Source organism: Cyprinus carpio, chromosome A6 (genome assembly GCF_018340385.1).
Source record: "Cyprinus carpio isolate SPL01 chromosome A6, ASM1834038v1, whole genome shotgun sequence".
NCBI classification, from domain to species: Eukaryota; Metazoa; Chordata; class Actinopteri; order Cypriniformes; family Cyprinidae; genus Cyprinus; species Cyprinus carpio.
In genome coordinates, this window is record NC_056577.1 from 32,481,480 (window position 1) to 32,503,626 (window position 22,147).

Below are 22,147 nucleotides of genomic sequence, written 5' to 3' on the forward strand. Positions count from 1 at the left end.
CAACTCAATCAGAAACTAGTGGTATTTCCCTTTTTTTTTTCAAGAGCAGCTGGCAGTATCTGTGTAAAACTGACAAAACTAGACTGGGTGTAATGTGAAGTTATTAGTGGTTGTGGCTAAAATCTGCATCTAGTCTGTGAGCTCTAGTTGATATGAAGCTGGAAGTAAACATGAAGCTCCATTCAGGTCAAAGTTCTGTGTTTGTTCATCAAACAGACCGTGATCGTTGACACGTTTTCTCAGTTTAAAAACAGGATGTATCTTCTCAGATGTGCCTCCTTTTATTCAGGATTTTCTCTTTTATTACCGCTAGTCTCTCCACAGTCAAGCTTTTATCACAGCAGGTCATGTTTGCATGAGTTTTGCACACTTAAAGCCTGTATTTATTTATTTTGTCCTGCCAAATTAGATAAATTGTTATGGAACAGCAGTTTCCGGGCTTTGCCACCTTCACCACATTGTTGCACAGGCTTGTATTTGCTTTGCATCTGCATCAGTGCTCTGCATTCAAGCCACAACATTTTCTCCAAGTAGGTTTCAGTTTTCGTGAAACGTCTCAAGCAGCTGATTTAATACAAAAGAGACAGGAAGGTCTTTAAAGATCTAAAGAGATTGTGTTTGCAAACTACTGATCAGTGAATGCAACACTAAATGTAGGTTGTTGTTTAACTATGATAAAATTAAGAATATGCATACTTTATTTTAAGAATATATAGAATCACTTCTTTAGCTGTGGGGAAAATTATATTATTATTATAATTTTAATTCATTTTCATTTAAATTAGTTCTGTTGCCAATACTGTTTACTGATATGATCAAAGTTAAGGATATGCATACTTTATTTTAACAAGATATTGAGTCACTTCTGTAATAGTTGGGACAATTATTATTATTATTATTATTTTCATTCATTTTAGTTTATATGAGTTCTGTTGCTAATGAACTGTTTACTGATATGACCAAAGTTAAGGAAATGCATACTTTATTTTAACGATATATAATCACTTCTATAATAGTTAGGACAATTATTATTAATATTATTATTATTATAATTTTCATTAATTTTAAGTTCTGTCCCAATGAAGTGTTTACTGATATGACCAATGGCATATATGCACAATGCAATAATGCATTGTTATTGAGCTGTATGTCTCCCCTGTAGCTCATATCTGTAAATCTCTCCACGGAAAGCAACTTTAGTTTTCCGTTCATCACTTTCGGTTCTGACTCACAGAAACCGGCTGCTGATCCGCCCACAGCCGCGAGAAACGAAACTAAACCGGCATTAAAGCCACTGAAGAGATCAAAGACGAGCTACAACCGAAGACACCAAACCCAGGCGAGTGCTTGAGATCATATTAAACAAGAATCGCTTTGTTTACGTTATTATTTATATGTTATATCTAGTGTCTTCTGCCGCTACTGTTTTTCCTCGTCTCAAAAGAGTAATTTGCGTGTTGTTTTTTTAGCCTGCTCATTTCCGGTAGCAGAGTAGCACGCAGTCATTTAATTTAGAAATATTTTTAAAGAGAGAATAACGCAAGTAATATTCTCATTTTACAATATATTGTAACATTATGATAAAGCATTTGAATATATATATATATATATATATATATATATATATATATATATATATATATATATATATATATATATATATATATATATATATATATATATATATAAACGTTATTGTATCTCTCTCCCTCTCTCTCCATACTGTATAGATGAATTGCTCTCAGGTCTTGAGAATCTTGTGTTTTTTTCCTTTTCTGTATCGCAATGACATTGTACTATTTTTTTTTTTTTTGAGAGAGAGACCAACAGTAAAAGCATAAATGTGAATCCTGTCCAATTTAATTTTGATGTCTAGTTTGTAAACAGTAGCACAAGGATATGTCATTCTGATGGCACTGGTGCGTTCATTGACATAATATTTACTTTTCTGATATAAAGTGAGGACCCGGGAGAGAGGGGTTACATTGGTGCCATGACCCGGATGGGAGTGAGGTTTAGGGGGGGTGAGTGTAACGGAGGCCAGCAAGTAGGTGCTGTGCAGGTAAACCTCACTCCCCTGATCTCAAGAGACGCACTAGCGACTGATGCTAGTAGCTGCAGTCATTTAGCCTCCTTGTTAGTGCGTCCGCCTCTCATGCCGGAGACCCGGGTTCGAGGCCCACTCGGAGCGAGTACAAGGTGTGGCGGTGAGGACCCGGGAGAGAGGGGTTACATTGGTGCCGTGACCCGGATGGGAGTGAGGTTTAGGGGGGGTGAGTGTAACGGAGGCCAGCAAGTAGGTGCTGGTGTGCAGGGTAAACCTCACTCCCCTGATCTCAAGAGACGCACTAGCGACTGATTCTAGTGGCTGCAGTCATTTAGCCTCCTTGTTAGTGCGTCCGCCTCCCTTGCCGGAGACCCGGGTTCGAGGCCCTCTCGGAGCGAGGGTGAGGTGTGGCGGCGAGGACCCGGGAGAGAGAGGTTACACGTGTATGCAAAGTTTCAAGAAATGCACACACTTACTGTTTTGTGAATGTTAAGGGTGATTCAAGAAATGTACCAAAGTTAGTGAGAGATGTGTGGAAGTCATTGCATTAGATCCAGGGTTTCAACCAGATATCCACCTAGAGTGGAGTGACGATATTGCATATGTCTTACAGAGAAGAATTATTCTCAGATATTTCTGTTTACTGTATTGGTATAATTGCCCTGCAGATATATTAACTGCTACATCATGTTCAATCCAAGAGGAGGAGGACAGCAAAGAGGAAGAGGCGGCTCCAGTGGCCCTCAAAGAAGAGGTATAGATCTTTCTGTTTACTTCTTTACATTGTCTTATTTAACTTGGTCAGTATGCATCCTTAGTATTTATTCACCATAATTTCTATGTTTGCAACAGATGGTTCCGTGCCTGGTCAAAGACAAGCAAGCAGGTCTCCCAGTCGAAGCAGAGGAAGCAGCAGAGGTGGCCGAGGGGAGGGGAGAGGAAGAGGAGGAAGAGGAGGAGATGGAAGGGGTCGAGGTCACCAACAAGCCAGTGGAAGTACAAACAGCCAATGGGAAAGACAACCCGATGAAAAAGCTCAAGGTGCAAGAGGAGGTGGAAGAGGAGATGGAAGGGGCAGAGGAGAGAGGAGAGAAGAAAACAAGCAACAAGGGAAGCCAAGTTGGAACTCTGTCCACCGCCCAATGATAAGGGGAGGCCACTCGAGAGGATTCGGAAGACCTGTTTATGGGTTCATGCAACAAAATTTGCCCAATTATTTTCTTCCAGCCCCTTTACATCCAAGCAACCGCCCTGAAAACACAGGTCACCAACAAACTAGTAGAAGTATGACTGATTTAAGAGTTGGTCCACAAGGTGAAGAACCTCAAAGAGGAAGAGTAGAAACTCAGAGAGGTAGAGGTGGAAATGGAAGAGGAAGAGGACGAGGGAGAGACGGCACCCCTGAAACGCGCAAACTTGGGTATAAAATGCTTGAAGGCCTGCTGGAGAGAGAAGCATCCGAGGTGGCCATCACCCTTTCATCTAGCACAGGGCTCAAGAATCTGCTTGACGACAGTACAATGAGAAGCGACTTGGTGCAACTGGTCTGTCAAGTTCTCTGCAAGGCCTTCGGGTCTCGAATTGACCGCAAGATCGTGCTGCACTTGGCTGGCACCGTCAAAGACTCTCCGTTTTTCCGTAACATTCTGCCGTATCATGTGACTGGAATGATGTCGGATTACGTGCAAGCTCGAAGGGAGCAGTATCCCCAACATCTGAGCAACATCATCAGCCTTCTCTCTGAAGTTCTCAACATGTTTCCCCAGAGCTCTATACAGTCAGTCTCAATGTTGGTGGCGCTTTTGAAACCGACCGTCAACCAGTTGCGTGCCTCTGGTGTGGATATCCTCCCCAGTACTGATGAAGACTTGGAGAGGGTGCAGGGTTTGGTGGCCCACCTCCAAGAGAAATCAAGGGAAGGCACCTTGCGCTCCGATAACTACTCCTTCCTAGCAGCTGACGAGGATGCCCCGCCTGGGGAAGTAGACTTCAGGACCATGAGCATTTATCCAACCCTTGAGGAGTTCCACCTAGACCAAAAGCCATTCCTGAGACCCAACATAATGTCTCAAAGCTTTCAGAATGCACGCATCTATCTAGACACACACTTCCGACTTCTGCGTGAAGATTTTGTGAGGCCGCTTAGAGAGGGAGTCAAGGAGATCCTGAGGAACCAGCACAGTGAGACTGTCGATGGAATACCAATGAAAAAGAGGCGTTTTAATGACATCAGAGTCTACTTTGACACCCGATTGGTTTTGCCACTCTGCACACCAACAGGAATCGCCTACAAAGTGCAGTTTGACCCGCGGCCTCTTCAGGTAATCACAAATCACAAGTTGTCTGAAAGAACTCCATGCATTCCCAATTATGTCCTTCCACCATTGATCCTTCTATCACTTTATTTCATTGAATCTTCTCTTACAGTTTGTCCGGTGGGAAAATTCCAAGCGTCTTATTTACGGATCCCTTGTCTGTCTCTCCATGGACAATTTCGAAACCTTCCTGTTCGCCACTGTTGCCGATCGGGATCCAACGCTGCTGAGGAAGGGACAGGTGCATCTCTGTTTTTCTTCTGAGAGCAGGGCCACGTTGGCCAGGATTCAGCCCTCGGACTCTTTCCTGATGGTCGAGACCACGGCTTACTTTGAGGCCTACCGATATGTCCTAGAAGGTCTCCAGGAGCAAGATGAGAATGATGTTCCCTTTCAAAGGTATGCATAATTGAAGTAAATGTAATAATTTCTTACTTGTGCAAAACTAGAGAATTGCTAAGGTATTCTTAAATGGTTTTTAGAGTGTTGTTTTGTGGTTGCTTGGTGGTTCCTTTTAAGTCAAAAGTACTCGCTGCCAAGGCTTTGTATCGTCAGTTCCAGGTCTGAACAATAATAATAGTCATGCTTACCTTGGTAAACACCACACCGCACACTTTTGTTGTTTTAGGTACATAGTGGACTGCAACACAGACGTAGATCCTCCAGCTTACCTTCGGGTGGAAGGAAGGTCATACGATCTTTCTGGCATCATGGCAGAAGGGCAGGAGAAGATTCCACCCTTCAACCCCTTGACCCCACACGCCTGGCCTGATGAGAAAAAAGTGGGTCTCGATGAAAGCCAACTCCAAGCACTTAAACTGGCCTTAACCAATGAAGTGGCCATCATACAAGGACCACCAGGAACAGGTGACTTATCTGTGTCTAGGGTTTGCTGTTAACCATTGCGGTACTCTCGAGATCAACTTGCATATGCACAAAAAAGCTAATTATAACAGCTTAATAGATGCAACCTATTTCTGCAATGCAAAGACACCTGGAAAAGTTGATGATCCTGTTTGTTTTCCTCTTCGCAGGGAAGACGCATGTAGGCCTGAAGATCGCTCAGGCTTTGCTAAACAACCATGAGGCCTGGTCAAATGGTAGCCCTATGCTGGTGGTCTGCTACACCAATCATGCTCTTGACCAGTTTCTGGAAGGTACGGTGCTAATATCTATATCTGTGTGGTATTTATAAGATCTTGTTGCTTTTTTTAGCTCTTTGTAGATAAGTATGGGTAGGTCTCTCAGTTGCTTCTTAGAGCCATCGATAAGATAAAGTGGAAAGAAACTCCTACTTCTGAGTTCTTGTTTGTGATAAAAAGACACCTGTAATCTTACATGCAATGTGTCTCAGAAAAGATTTTCTTTTAAGCATTTAAGGGACTTTATGGCTTCTCCAGAGAGTTCATTCTAGTCCAGTAAAAGATAACTCTGCAGCTTCATGTATGATATTATGAGCTATTTTATAACTTTTATCCCAGGCATCCATGGATTTTTAAAAATGGGCATTGTAAGAGTTGGAGGACGAAGTAACAGTGAAACTCTAAAGCCCTTTGGTCTGAGGGAGCTGACCAGGGCATCAAACTTCCGCAAAAATTTACCACAGCACCTGAGGAGAGCCCATCATGAAGTGAGCCCACTATCATGGACATAGCTCTGATTTCATTATGACATTTATTTTATTTATTTATTTTATTTATTTTAATTTTTTTTATTTTATTTTTTTATTTTATTTTATTTTATTTTATTTCAGTTATAAATTATTTTATTTTACTTCAGTTATATTTTATTTTATTTACTAATTATTATTTTTATTATATTATATACTATTACTTCCTAGGATAGTCAATAGAATAAAAATAATTAATAGCCAGTGTTATTTTGGTATTATTTATATACTTTTGTAATTTTTATTAATATGTTATATAATATATATATATATATATATATATATATATATATATATATATATATATGTATATATGTATTTTTATATTTATTTTTCTGTTTTCATTTCATTTTATTTAAAGTTTTAGTAAATTTGTGTTTTGTCAGTTTTATCAGTTTTTGTCTTTTAAATGTCTAAATATATATTTTTTTATTATTTCAGTTTTATTTATTTTTTGTTATTTTTAGTACTTTAAGTTAAACTAAACGAAAATGAGAAATGCGGCCTTGCCAACTAGTAAAATAAAATAAGTTTGTCTTTATATCTTATATTATTTAATTTAATATTTACTTTATTTCAAGCAATTAAATGTTTTAAGTTTTTATTTTTTAAATTTTTTATTTTTTATTTTTTAAATTTTAGTTTTAAACATAATAACCCTGCTATAAGCACCCAACGACGATAATATTAATAATAATAATGTTTGAAATTACACAAGAGTGAATACATTATGAAAACCTTTTTTAATTTTTTCATAAACTGTTCTAAAAAAAATCTAAATAAATATAGAATTAATATAATGTTTAATTTGATAATTAGATTAAATGCATGCTATCAGGCATGTGCATAACATGTATTTTCATATGTGACCCTGGAGCACAAAAGCAGTCTTAAGTCTCTGGGGTATATTTGTAGCAATAGCCAAAAATACATTGTATGGGTCAAAATTATAGATTTTTCTTTTAAGCCAAAAATCATTAGGATATTAAGTAAAGATATGATATATTAAGAAGCTATTTTGTAAATGTCCTACCGTAAATATATAAAAACTTAATTTTTGATTAATAATATGCATTGCAAAGAACTTAATTTGGAAATATTTAAACTTTTAAATTTCGAAAAATGGACCCTTATGACTGGTTTTGTGCTCCAGGGTCACGCATGTTTTTGTTATTCATTTCAGTTCTCTGAAAACAAGTTTGCGCCAGTGCATCTTATAATATATGAATGATATTTCTAACGAGTTGTGCTGTATGTCCTCAGATCTACACACAGATGGAGGCTGCAGAGGAGCTCTTAAAGAGACAGTCCGCTCAGCTGGAGTGCAGCTTGCGTGGCGTCCTCAGAGAAGACTTCCTGGAGAGATACATGTCTCCTCAGCATTGGGACAGCTTGTGTCTTCAGCCAGTGAGTGTCTGCCGCACATACACACAGGCTCTGAAATGCTTTGCCACAGCTGTCAGACATGCCATCCATAAATAGTGTATACAGACCTTGAAGCTATATTTTGCAGCATGATATTGTTCCCTGAACATCTGAGCTAAGCAATGGCACAAGCTAACAAAAACAACGTTGGCTTTTTCTTTGATGGTTTTTAATATCCCATTTGATTTGGTTCACTTGCATCCATTAAAATCAGACAATCATTCTTTAAACAGTGTAGTATGTTGCACTTCCCAATGAAACCTCATTTGGCACTCGGCAGTTGTCAATTTCGGACCCTGCTTTAAAATTACAAATCTACTGTGTCAAATTTGCTATGCACATTTTTTAAGGCCTCTAAATTATCATCATAATCAAAACTTTGCTGTAAAACCTTACACACAATCTTATCCATGTCTTCTGTCATACGATTGATAGTTTATGCTTTTTTATTAAAAGTCGAATTGTGAAAAACGTCCACCTTCAGCTCGAAGTTCACGTGTCTTTATTGATTTTTATAAGTAAATATCAGAATAACTTTTATATTGATGGTGTATTGAATTGTATATTTTATAATATTATTTATTTTTTAAAAAACGTTCAAATGTGGGTATCGAATATGATCATCGGGGTTTTGAGCAACGTTTATTTGTTAATCTCTCAAGTCATCATTGTATTGCATTGGATTATATGTTTTGATGATTAAAAAAATAAGCATTTAAATATCATCTTACTAAAATAGTATCACAATAATGTCTTTGTAATATGATTTTTAAATGCCTAGTTAGATATAGTGACAATATGAACCATGAAGACCTGCATCATATATGATACATACTAACGCATGCAAAAAAAAAAAGAAAAAAAAAAAAAAAAAATTTTTTTATTTATTTTGTCAAAAAGTTCAGTAAATTCTGATTATTATTTCATCAAGCCATGAATCGTGTGACTTGAAATATGTATAATGTGCTTTCTTTCTTTGTTAGGTGATGGATGGATTTGAGAGTGTGGGGAAAAAGAAGCCTTCAATGATCGCAGAGTGGCTCGGCATCGGATTCTCTGGTTTTTTGCAGGGGCCACAACTAACAGGTGGAGACTCTAATACACTAACCACAATGTCAGCAACAATTTATCTTTTTATGTTCTATAAGAGGTAAAATAAACCGTGGATTGTGCTTCCCTTGAAGAAAATTCTTCCACAACATCAGTTCTTGCTGCACATGCTCATTCAAGAAAGAATGGCTGTTCTATGGCATTTCCTTCATGTGCAATGATTTTCTCTCACCGCTGAGATGCAGTATTTATTATCGTTTGATAATTAATGCAAAAACTGCCAAACTATTCATAAGACACAGTTTTCTGCATTTCTCAGTTATTGGCGTAAATACAGTGCAGGTAATATATTTTTCTGCAGCTCATCGGGGTCCCCTACTGGCTGAGGCCTGTATTTGTCTCCTATTAACACTAAGCACATCATGCAATAAATAATTGTATTACAGCATGTTGATAAAGAAAGAAAGAAAAAAAGAAAAATAAACAAAGCATAAACTGAGATCAGGACACATTACAAATAACATTACAAACTGCAAGGCTTGCATTACAAATTTCAACTAGTCTCTAGTCAATGAATGTAAACCAGAAGAATTGACAGGAAATACAGCATTACAAAGCTCTCTCTTTCTTTCTCAGAGATGGCAGATGAAGACGAGGCAGAGCTGAATGATGAAGAACTGATAGAAATCGATGAAGAGGCGGATCTGATCCAGGCTGAGAGGATAGTGGTGGATGCGGAGCACAGGGATAATAACTGGAAAAAGCTGAAACAAGATCAGAAGAACATCGATGACATGGCTGAGTTGATGCTGGCTATGAACCTGAATGATCCTGAACCACAACAAGCAGCCAAGAATCAGCGTCATGGTCAGAGTCATGCTGATCAAGAGGAATGGCAGGTACGAGACTTCGTCCATTAATATAATCATATATATTTTATTGAAAACAGTTTACATTGTATTAATAAAATATTTAGTATATATATGTACATTAAAGAATTAATTATTAAATAAAAATTATTTTAAAAACTGTTGGATATATGTTGGGAAAAAATTTGAATATTATGTAAACTATTTTTATACGCTTATATTAGTTGAGAGAACATGGAACTTTTGCACATTTAAAAATGATTTGTAACAGAGTAGGACTATTTTAAATGAACTAGAAAAGGCAAAACAACCATTAAAAAGGGTTTTTAAAATAATTTTAAATGATTCAAAAATGATTGTCATCATTATTATTTTGATGTAAATCAAACTTTCAGTGTATCTACAGGTTTTGATTCCGAGTGGGAGATGTCATTGTGGTCTCTTTATATTAAAAATTTTAATCTAAAAAAATTGTATATTTAAGATGTAATGTTCAAAATTGTACTTTTTAAAGGGTTATTACTCAGCCTCTCCTTTTATGTTCCACATCATGTTCATCATACAATTCATGCTACTTTTTTATTTATTTATTTTTATTTTTTTGCATGCAGTGAAAAGGTTGCATCCTAATCCTAAAGGTTGTTTCCTAAGGTTGTCAAACTCCAAAAATGCAAAAAAGCATCATACAAACCAGGGTTATGCAAGAATTTAAATAACCTGTTTTACTTGGAAATAGTTATATTGCGGAAGTAAAGTGGCTTGGGAATGTCATTTCATGTTGATTGTAAAAGCATTGCTGTTCACCATTTGTGTGGTGTTGTGATGAGCTCAGTGCTGTTGTTCTCCTGATGTGTGTTCAGATTCAAGGCCACCAGAAGAAAAAAATTAAGCAAATGGCTAAAAAAGAGCTGACGAAAACTTCAGCTATGAGTGAACATCAAGAAAGGCAAACCATGGATGTGTGGAGACTCAGTCTGAAAGACAGATGGAGACTGTATCGGTAAGACGCACATACACACTCCCTGCACTAGATGGCAGCATTTACCCACAAATTTGTTTAAGCCAGACCAGTGCACTAACATGTTAAGATGTTAATCTTTTAAATCAGCTAAATTAGATTCATGTTTTCTCCTTCAGGCTTTGGGTTTTGCGCTATCGGACTGATCTCCGCACTAAGGCCCTCACCTCTGAGCAGGTGTATCAGGACGCCGCGGAGAGGCTCAATGAAATCCGGCGTCGCGAGGATCTGTGTGTGCTGCGACAGGCTCGGGTCGTCGGTATGACCACCACAGGAGCGGCTAAATACAGACAGGCTCTGCAGGAGCTGCAGCCCAGACTGGTGATCGTGGAGGAGGCGGCGGAGGTGTTGGAGGCGCACACCATCACCACCCTCAGCAAAGCCTGCCAGCACCTCATCCTGATCGGGGATCACCAACAGGTAGGCAGCACTTATATTATATTATGAAAATAATAATAATTTTCTAAATGGGTTTCTTTGGTAATGTCAAATCAGGTTAATTAACTAGGTTGATTTATTGCATGTGTAATAAGATATCATGATGCTTTCATGTGTTAACGTATGTCTTTATGTATTTCAACCTGCACAGTTGAGGCCTAGTGCAACAGTGTATGAACTTGCCAAGAATTTCAATCTGGAAGTGTCGATGTTTGAGAGGCTTGTCAGAGTCAACTTTCCATTTGTGCGCCTTAACTACCAGGTTAGTTTCTGTATTATTACATCAGCTGTTTAAGGGAAGCACTTTATTTTCAAGTCCTGTTCCACATGTACATACTACTGTACACTCTAAAAAAAAACAACAACTTTGGGTCAAATATGCACTAAGCCAACTTTTGGGTTTACGATTTAACCCAGCGGTCGGGTTAGTCCATATTTGACCTAAAGCTGAACTGAAACAACCCAGCATTTTTTTTTTGAGTGTGTGTACTTGTTATAACTAGGTACTAACCCTGAAACTACCCTTAAGCCTAACCTTAACCCATGTAGTTACCTTATATTATCTAGTACTTTAGGTAAGTACAGGTAAGTGCACGTACTGTAAAATAAAGTGCAACCCAATTGATTACATATTTACTGATGTCAGTCATTCCTCTAGTGAACCGTATGCTAAAACAACATGAACAACAATTCTGTTTTATATTTATAGCATCGCATGAGGCCAAGCATCGCTCGACTGTTGACTCCTCATATCTATGAAACACTGGAAAACCACCCCTCTGTACTGGAGTATGACAATGTTAAGGTACGTAAATTTCAGCAAAAACAATTACACAACCCTCTATCATAATATTACATCAGTTCTGGTAGTTCAGTTTGCTAAAAAGTAATTTGGCTACCATCATCTACTTGACACCTGCATCTTTTGGTCCACAGGGGCTTCTGACAAATCTCTTTTTCGTGGATCATAGTCAGTTTGAGGAAGAGATTAAGGATGGACGGAGCCACCAGAACCCTCACGAGGCTCAGTTTGTGGTCGCGCTTTGCCGCTACTTGTTGTTACAGGACTACAAGCCTTCTCAGATCACCATTCTGACGACTTACACAGGACAGCTTCACTGTCTACGTAAGCTCATGCCCTCTCCGAATTTCTCTGGAGTCAAAGTCCACGTTGTGGACAAATATCAAGGGGAGGAGAACGACATTATCATATTGTCTCTGGTGCGCAGCAATCTACAGAGGAGAGTCGGCTTCCTGAACATATCAAACCGTGTCTGCGTAGCCCTTTCTCGTGCTAAGATGGGTCTCTATTGTATTGGAAATATGGACATGCTCAGCTCTGTTACGCTGTGGAGCAACATCATTCACACTCTAAGAGAGCATGGTCAGGTGGGTCGTGCTTTGACGCTGAGCTGTCAGAACCATCCGGATAAACAGATCCTCGCATCCTGCAGTGATGACTTCAGAGGTGCCCCCGAAGGTGGCTGCAATCAGCCCTGCCAATTTCGCTTGGATTGTGGCCACGTGTGCACCCGTATGTGCCACCCATATGATGTGGAACACAAGGAATACAAGTGCATGAAATACTGCCAGAAGGTGCTGTGTGATCTGAAGCACAAATGTACACGTCTCTGTTATGAAGAATGTGGTGAATGCCAGGTACCCCTAGACAAGATCATTCCGTCATGCCAGCATAGTCAGAGGGTGCCTTGCCACCTAGACCCTGCGAAATTTGTCTGTCAAGAGCCTTGCCAAAAGACCCTCCCTTGCGGCCATCCCTGCAAGGCAGCTTGTGGAGAGTCCTGCACCGCTCAGTGCAAGGTAACAGTTCAAATGCAGCTGAAATGTGGACACGTCCAGGAAGAACCATGCTTCATTTCCAGTGATCCCAAAAGGAACACATACTGCAGAACAAAATGTGGCACCACCTTGGAATGTGGCCACCCTTGCCCAGGAACTTGCCATGGATGCTGTCAAGGTCGCCTGCACAAAGCATGCAACCACAAATGCCAACAAACTCTGGTGTGTTCTCATCAGTGTCGGGAGCCTTGTGTAAGAGATTGTCCACCGTGTTCAGTTCGCTGCAAGAACCGTTGCGTCCACAGCGCCTGCATGAAGACTTGCGGTCAGCCTTGCGCGCCTTGCAACGAACCCTGCGAATGGCAGTGCCCTCACCACAGCTGTACCAAGCTGTGTCACGAACCATGCGACCGTCCGCCTTGTTCTGTTCCCTGTAACAACACCTTGCCCTGCGGACACCGCTGCATAGGTCTGTGCGGAGACCCTTGTCCCAATAAGTGTCGCATTTGCCATAAGGATGAGGTCACGGAGATCTTCTTCGGCAATGAAGACGACCCGGATGCTTGTTTCATTCAGCTTGATGATTGCAAGCACCTGTTCGAAGCTACAGGAATGGATCAATACATGAATCTTGACGAAGACCAAGACGCTGAACTGGATCAAAGGGCGATCCGACTCAAGGATTGTCCAAGGTGTCGCACTCCCATTCGTAGAAACCTTCGGTATGGCACTCACATCAACCGCAGCCTGGCAGCCATCGAGATGGTCAAGGAGAAGATCAATGGTGTGTCGGATGTTGTCAAGCAACAACAGGAAGCCCTTAGATTGCAACTGCTTGGGAAGAAGAACTTGAGGATTCATCTTGGCCCAGAGTTTTTGCATCTTAAAGATAAGTTTAAAACAAAGGACCTTTCACGCCAACAACTTTGGCATCTCGAGAACTTGATGACCTATCTCGAGAGTGTTGGGAAACTAAAAGCAATGCAAGCTGCGTATATGACTCCCCTTCTGGACAAACTTCAGCCATTCTCTAGCAAAATTGAAGAAGTCTTGGAATTCCTCTTACGTCCGACGCAGAGGTTTTCAGACCAGCAGATTGCAGATCTCGACCGTGAATTGAAGAGACTCTCCTACCTTGCTGAGCTCAACGTGCGCTGTGGCATGTCACCGGCCAAAAGTATAATTTATGGCACTGAGGTCCAGAAATTAAGAGAGATCCTGGAGGACACTTTGCCTTTCTCCGAGGGTCTAGAACGTAGAGTCAAGCAGATGTTCACGGATTTGGACACCAAACTGCCACGCAGCGGCCTGGGCATCACCGACGAAGAGAGGGTGATGATACTCAAAGCCATCGGTTTGAATAAAGGCCATTGGTACAAATGTCCCAACGGCCATGTGTATGCAATCGGTGATTGTGGGGGTGCTATGCAACAAAGCAAATGTCCTGAATGCCATGCTGCTATTGGAGGCACTAATCACAATCTCATTCAGGGAAATGCTGTGGCGACTGAGATGGATGGCGCACAGCATGCTGCCTGGTCAGATGCTGCCAACTTGGCAAACTTTGACCTGCAAAACATTGAAGATTGAAATTCTTAAGTACTGTTGTCTTCTATCTGCCGATAGGGTATTAATCTGGTTAACACAAATCATGAAATGCTGTTTTTAATCAGGCTGTAGTTGCATCTTTTAGCAGAACCTTTTCTCCACACTTGCCACTGATGGGAGAATTAAACAACATATGTACATACAAGTGGAAAAAACAACAATAACATCATTCATCACAGGTACAAAACAGATACAATGCAAAATATTATACCTGTGATGAATTATGTTATTGTTGTTGTTTTTTCTGCTTGTACTGTATGTACATTTGTTGTTCTTCTGTGCACAACTAGTCAATCTCATGATATATTCTGGACTTTTGGGTTCATAACTCAAATTTTCTATTAATAATAAAATAAGATGCAGATCATACTTGATTCGCTCATGTCAGATAAAAAAAATGTGACATGAGAGTCAAAATCGTTGCATCTGCCTGCTAAATGAACAGTAACTACTAATTTGTTTACTCACATTTCGTGCTTGGTGCTTCGCACATTTCAGTTTATTAGCTTTTAAAAACATAACAGAATTAGTATAACAGTGATAAAATATGCACAATTTGCTTGTTTTTATATCGTATAGTATATATTATTAGTATATATAGTATAAATCAGTCTTATAAAATAGATAGATAGTTGTGGTCCTGAATGCTGATTGGTCAATATGGCTAAAGTACTTAAATCTCATTGATCCAGATAAGCTTACATGCACGATGCTGATCAATGAGATAAACCACCAATGATAAATATTAGCTTACATGTTATGAAACATATCACAGAAGATGAGCACTTAATAAATCTGCTTAATAAAATCACGTTTTGATTAAAATGTGTGTCCTTTCATGTTTCATTAGATTTCATGCATGCGCCTTCAGGTCTTGGTTTCAAGTATATACTTGCTAACGTTCATCTTTGGCTTGATTTCAGTAGGTGGCAGCAGTGTACCGTCAACAACTCTCCCAGGAACAGAGTCAGTATACATGTACGCTCTGCATAAGGCAAGCTGTGCTTTCTCTCATGTACGGTCAGACTCTGACCTGCATCAAGAAACACACTGGTCTCTGTCAACTTCAGCAGGTTCATTCTCCTCTGATATCTGCCTAATAATAAAGCATTACCTGAGCTCTCTGCCTTAATTACAGCGTGAGTCCAGTCTGTGAGCTGCTGGGACGCTTCCATTTAGGCTTCCCAGCAGCTTACATCAGTTCATTATGTGATGAATGTCGTCCTGTCATAACATAAACCCGAATGCGAAGTCGGCACTTTCTGCACAGGAGCAGGGGGTGGGGTGGAGAAGCAACAACAACGACAAAAACTGTTGTGTCAGGATGCGAAGGAAGAGCAAGCAGAAGTTTAAGCATATTTCTGAGGGACAGTATTTACAGCCGGTGATTTTATAGGCCTGAAAAAAGCAAGTGAAGCAAAATGCATATTCTTTTGCATTAGATTAATGCCTCACGTGTGCCTAGAAACATCCCTTAACTGTGAAAAAAAATAAATCTTTTGGTGCTTTATTGCTTTTGTGCATTGGCGGTGGTAACAGCAATATGATAAAAGACAGCAATGTTCGATAAAACACTGAGCGATGATGATGACAAAAGTTGTTTTGCTAATTAATACAATTCATTAATTTAGCTGTACAGCTTTTACTATTGCCACCGATCAACACAGCATTTTGGCAGATTTATGCAATATTGACATGAGGTTACAGTTTCCAGGAGTTGATTTTTAATGGCTTCACACTCATCTGCTCATTATGGATGTGACTTTTATTTTCTGTTTGAATTCAAGGACAGATTAGGACAGGACTCGAGTCTGACGCACGAGGGATCGAGCATCAATGCATGATTGTTCGTCACAATGTGTAATTGTTTTTAATGGAGAGGATCGTTTAAGTGTCACACAGATCGGACGGTGAGGCTACCTCAGCATGCAAAAGAAGAGAAAAACACATTACGGCAGCGTAAATGAAAGAAAAGTCAGATTCTGGTTGAATTTGTGACTTGCTGAATATGATTCCAGCTGCTGAGAACAAAAAAATAAATAAAAAATAAATAAAAAATAAAACATAAAAAATAGTGGTATTATGTTTTAACATAGTAATACCATGTTTTTTGTTTGTTTGTTTGTTATAAGGTATATGACAGGGTTTCCCAACCGTGTGGTTGTTAGATTATTAGTTATTATGATCAAAATTATGTCAAAGTAATGTAAATGTTAAATTAATTTGATAAAAAAATACATTATTTAAACCAAATGAAATGTAGTTATTAATTATTTAAAACTAAAAAAAATAATTAAAGTTAATGATAAAATATTTACAAAAAAATATATAATAATAATTTTTACATTTATGCAATCACATTTTACTTGCTTGAGCTACAGAATTATTCATTATGTTTATTTAAATATGTTCATTTCAGGGGGTTTATCGTGTTATTCGAGTAAGAAAAAAAGCTGGGAAGACCTTGAATATGGTAATGGTTCAGTACCATGGTATAATTAAGATATCATATGTGTACCATGGTATGTATAGGGTTGCAAAGGGGTGGAAAATTTCCAGTAAATTTCCAGAAACTTTCAAAAAATACCTGGAATATTCCAAAACTCCAAAATGTTTCCGAAATTTACTGGAAATTTTTTTGCACCCCTAGGTATGTACCAGTTCTATTTTAACATTATATGTGACCTTGGACCACAAAACCAGTCATAAGGGTCAAATTTTCGAAATTGATAAATAAGCTTTCCATTGATGTATGGTTTGTTATGATAGGACAATATTTGGCTGAGATACAACTATTTGAAAATCTGGAATCTGAGGGTGCAAAAAAATCTAAATATTGAGAAAATTGCCTTTAAAGTTGTCCAAATGAAGTTCTTAGCCATGCATATTACTAATCAAAAATTAAGTTTTAATATATTTACAGTAGGAAATGTACAAAATATTTATATGGAACACGATCTTTCCTTAATATCCTAATGATTTTTGGCATAAAAGAAAAATCTATAATTTTGACCCACACAATGAATTTTTTTTCTATTGCTACAAATATACCCCAGAGACTTAAGACTGCCTTTGTGCTCCAGGGTCACATATTATCAGCATTTGTTTATATTTAGCTTCTATTATTGTTTCATTGGGAGAAAATAGTTGTATTAGAGATTGTTGACCTATAAAATGAAATGAATGGATTTGGAGGATTTGATGAGAAATGGTTCAGTTCATTATCCTTGTAAACTTTCATCTTAGAAAATCTGAGCACACTTTGAAACACTTTTGAGATCTCTTCTGAAAATCTAGGGCTTCTGATGTTTTTTTTTTCTCAGGAGAGGATTGAAGTCTCAATTTGTTCTTCATTTAAACTCATTGCTTTCAAGGAGAGACTACTGAATAAAAAATAGATCTCATTTGCGATGCGTGATCCTCTGCGAAGTAATGGTTTATCTGTTCAATGACTGCAAATTGTTCTCACTGTTAGCATCAGTAGATGTGCGCGTCATTATGATATCTGTGGCTGTTTTCCGCATTACATTTATCAAACCCGCCTGGTTGGAACGAACTGATTAAAATTTCATTGGGCCCTGTGGTGACCAGCTATAAGCTTTCATGAAATAATGTGCATGTGGATGTGTAAATATGGATCTGGTAAAGTTACAGCTTCGCAATAACAGCACATGAAAGCCTTATTCACTCTCAGCTCATTCTGCAGGCCTATGTGTGCTCGACCGGCTCATTTCAGCAGTACGGCTGCTTTAATTAATGTTGGATTATATGTCCTTTGAACAGTCACAGATTCATGTTCAAAAGGAGGTTTGTCATGTAACGAGGTGTAATCTTAAGTCAAGTCTTGGAGTGTCTTATGAAACATGGAAAAAATTCTGAACTTTTAATCATGCAATTACCAAAAGGAACAGTGTAGGGGGAAAACTGTGGCTAAAAGATTAACCTGCTTAATAGGTTCTGTCATTCCAAACCTGATGAGAAACCACACTAATAGCTTACGCATCCATTACGAAACCCGCTTGTTGAAACAAGAATTCCCTTTCATTTCTGGATAATGCCTGAGATTGTTGAGGAAATATGTGGTTTGACATTAGTATAATTTCATGGCGGTTTTATTTTGATGGCAGATGGACATTTTGAATTCTTTGTTTATTGCCAGTTTACCTAATAACCAGAACAGATACTTCTGTTATGTAAAATGTGTAGCATGCATTTCTATATTCAATATTTCTCCACCGTCTTGGGTTTATTTTTTCCACTGAGCTTGGCGCAATGCATTCTGGGTGTAAAAATGCTCCTGTCAAAACTTCTTCCAATAGACCTGCATCCACAGAGACAATACATTTCTTAATTCTCATGCTTTGGCTCATGTTCTTGTCTTTTATCAAGACCAGTTATCTGGTGCCTCCCTTCTTTCTTGGCATCAGTTTTACCAGTGTATTTTGTAAAACCACAGCCAATTACAGACTCAGCAAAGCATGCTTTTAATAAGCCTCGTTTGCCATGTGAAAGAAAAACATGCATCAACCTGTTTTTTTAATATATGTGAGAGGAGCGGTTTTGAAAGTTGGTGTTAAAATGTGGCAAAACTGAAAGATGAGAAAGAGTGAGCATCAAGATTAATAAGAATAATATTTTTGGTTCCTCGAAGGACATTAAGATACATTGTAGAATGAGGGACAAGTTGTAAGATGTTTTTGTAGATGTTTTTCTTTCTTTTTTTGGGAGATAAAATAGTGGTTCTTAAGATGCAAAATGTTGCAATATGTATTGTGTGTAGTAGTGGTAATTACTGTTCAAGTGCTAGGTGTTCTGTATGGTTTTCAGTGCTGATTCAGTTATTACAGATTATTATTAGTTCTAGTTACTAGTCCTGGACCCTCAACTCTCTGGTTTGTATCTCTTCTTCAATTGCATCTATGGGATTTTTTTGCATGCTTTGTTTATCCAGCAGGTGAAAAATCATTAGTCCAGTCACTTACAACACTAATATTGATGCTTGACTTAGAAAATGCAACAAATTAAGTGTAAAATCTCTGATTTTCGTCTTTCAAAAGCTTGAGAGAGTCGATAGTGATTGTATTTGTAACAAACTGGCTGCATGTGCAAGAGTCTTTGTTTTCTTTACATCTGTAAGTTATGCTCAGCATAATGCATTGCTTTACATTTCTTTAACCAGAATGACTGTGTTTCTAAGATATTAGTTGCTTGACAGCTTTGACACGACCAGCTGAGCTTCATTTGCAACATGGAAAACCCTCAGGTACGTGGAAGCCATCAGACCTGAACATTGTGAATTGACTGAGACTCACAAAGGTACACGAGTCTTTTCACATAATAATGATGAAAAGTGGTGTAATTGTACAACTAATTGCCTTTTTTTTAAGCCACTAGGTATGCACCCTTCAGTCAATGCATGGGGTTTGCAGTGTTCTTCTGGGGTCATTCAGAAACAAGGGCCTGAATGTGATTCTCTCTCTTGACATGTAAATAAAATCTATCATCTTTTTGCCCAGGTAAGCATATTTACTGAGGTGTGATTCTAAACTGATTTGAATAAATGTATGAAACTCAATTTCACCTGACTGTTCGAGCACCTGCGGTTGAGTTAGTGAGTGACATTAAGTCACTTTGTAACGCTGGGGCTAAGAAATTCTTTATAACTCTGGATTCAATTCAGCATTTTCAATATGACACCATATGTGCTCTTTTGAAATAGGCAATTATGTGTGCAGGTACTTCACATTTAATGAAACATAGCCAAGAAACTGGAGCTAATGAGAAGAAATTCTCTTCCTTACAATTTCAGACAGCGTCAGTGTACTGGAGTATGTAACAGCTCATATAACAATATGTATATGTAATTCTAATTATAGTAAATATATTTAATATTTAATATATTAAGCATTATGTTTTATTTATATATTGCACATGCATTGCATTGCATTGCAAGTTAATGTAATGTTAATTTAAAAAATATTTTAAATAGTACAATATTCATTATATACATAAATTTATGAATTTTTAAGCATATTTATTTTTTATATGATAATATGATGATGCACACACACACACACACACACACACACACACACACAAATACATATATATACTTTATGCACATGCATTATATACATTATGCACATGCATTACATATGTTAATAACATTTTTAATTTCTATATTTTTTATTTATTTATAAAGATACACACAGACAGACAGATATATAGAAACCTGTTTTAATGGTGGTTTATAGACATAGTATCACAGCTCTTCTTAAGAAGCCGATGACTTGATGTATTGTAGAGGTATTATCCTCTAGTTTGAGGAATAGAAATGCTTCTGTTTGCCTTTGTACTGGATATGTTAGTCGTCTCAAGTTTGGCACAGACGCAGCCGTGCCTTAATTTAACCTGCCACCATTTGAGTCTTGTATTAAAAGACATCCGTGCACTATATAACACTACGAAAGCCATTCTGTTTGAAAAGAGACCCGGAAATGTTGGCGTGCCATCTTGGCTGAGGTTGCAACGTGCCAAGTGTAATGAATGGACGTTTAGCAGCGAGTGGGGGGGTGGGGGTTATCTGACAGTCTGCTTTTATATGCCTGCGTGATTTGTGCTCTGCCAAAACCATCGATCCACTCCAAATTAGAACAATTACTGCCGCCTCGCCTCCCTTTTTCCCTGCCTTTCATTAAAAACGGCTCTGTCGATAGCACTGTTTATGTCAGGATTAATGTGACGCTGACCTGACAGGATGTCATTATGTGATTATTTCATCTTGTGCTGGCAGAAGTAAAAGAAAAAACTGAAAAATGATTGTTAAAAATAATGTTTTGTTCCACAGAGCACCTTCTTCAGCATGTCTTCAGCCAAAATATGTGATTTGCTGTTCCCAGTCTGTGGTTTGCAAACTCTTTATTGGGAATTCCTATTATTAAGCATATTTTAAGCAATGCGATTGTTTAATAATGCAATGCAATGCAAATATTGAATCACCCTCATTGCATTGCCGGTTAAACCCATGTAGTATGGATTTTCTTTTCATTTATCTTCTGTAGATTTACTTGTGGTTTTTGAGTGTGAGGGTGTCATACAACACATCCATGTTGACATCTGTCTGTTCCAGTGAGTGTCAAGTGACAGATGAATTCTGTGCAAGAAAACTGTTTGATTCGAGTCTGATAGGACAAATGATTTTTGACATTGACAGCAAATGACAGCAAGTGTTTCTCCTCTGCTTTAAAAGTTTACATTTATTTTGCCAACGTAATTATATGGTTAGTTTCATTTTATTATTTGTTTAGTTGTTCCCTGCTGACTTCAGGTGGGATGATTTCAGTCAATCAGGATCAGCTGGCAGGAAAGGTTACAAGAAGCCTTGCCATTCCTATTAGATCAATTCCATCAGGACCGAACACCAGCAGGTGGCAGATCTCGAATATGAATCGAAGAGCCTTTTTTATATTTGTGCTCGAAATTTGCTATAAAGTGGTTTAGGTTAAGAGAAAAAGCATTTTTGGAACCTTTCAGGAAACAGTATTTAATAGAACAATTCTTTTGTTTCTGAACATTCCAATTCCTCTACAAAGAACCTTTTGTGTGACTGAAAGGTTTCACAGATGTTAAAGGTTCTTCAAGGAACCATAAATGCCAATAAAGAAACGTGGATCATGCACCTTCTTTAATGTAAGTATATAATCATTCTTATCATCATTCAGGCTTTGCTTAAAAATGTACTGTAGCACATCTTTGCAAAAGCACTGAATAAGTAAAAGGAAGGCTTTTTTTCAGTGTGGCGAACCTACTGGGTCTTCTGGATATAAAATGAGTAAGAGAGGATGAAACTGAAAGTGTTTAGAATTGTATTCGTTTCCCTGGTGCGTATCTGGTCAGACCTTGAAGTGA

General features: G+C 38.2%; 1 protein-coding gene across 1 annotated transcript; it reads left to right on the plus strand.

The window, feature by feature from the left end:
* Positions 1-1,193: 1,193 nt before the first annotated feature.
* On the plus strand, positions 1,194-15,059 carry LOC109085815 (NFX1-type zinc finger-containing protein 1-like). Its single transcript, XM_042759077.1, has 15 exons — positions 1,194-1,339; positions 2,716-2,801; positions 2,900-4,368; positions 4,475-4,761; positions 4,991-5,229; positions 5,397-5,519; positions 5,844-5,992; positions 7,295-7,438; positions 8,440-8,542; positions 9,143-9,405; positions 10,236-10,375; positions 10,513-10,813; positions 10,983-11,093; positions 11,541-11,636; positions 11,768-15,059. Exons 2-15 carry the CDS (start codon positions 2,735-2,737, stop codon positions 14,219-14,221), a joined length of 5,946 nt encoding a protein of 1,981 aa, XP_042615011.1. The 5' UTR covers positions 1,194-1,339; positions 2,716-2,734; the 3' UTR covers positions 14,222-15,059.
* Positions 15,060-22,147: the final 7,088 nt, after the last annotated feature.

Bases quoted from the DNA above. Each gene is read 5' to 3' on its own strand.
- LOC109085815 (XM_042759077.1), top strand. From the start codon at position 2,735: ATGTTCAATCCAAGAGGAGGAGGACAGCAAAGAGGAAGAGGCGGCTCC. The intron at 4,369-4,474 runs GTAATCACAAAT...CTTCTCTTACAG, and splicing joins TTGACCCGCGGCCTCTTCAG to TTTGTCCGGTGGGAAAATTC. The intron at 10,814-10,982 runs GTAGGCAGCACT...CAACCTGCACAG, and splicing joins TGATCGGGGATCACCAACAG to TTGAGGCCTAGTGCAACAGT.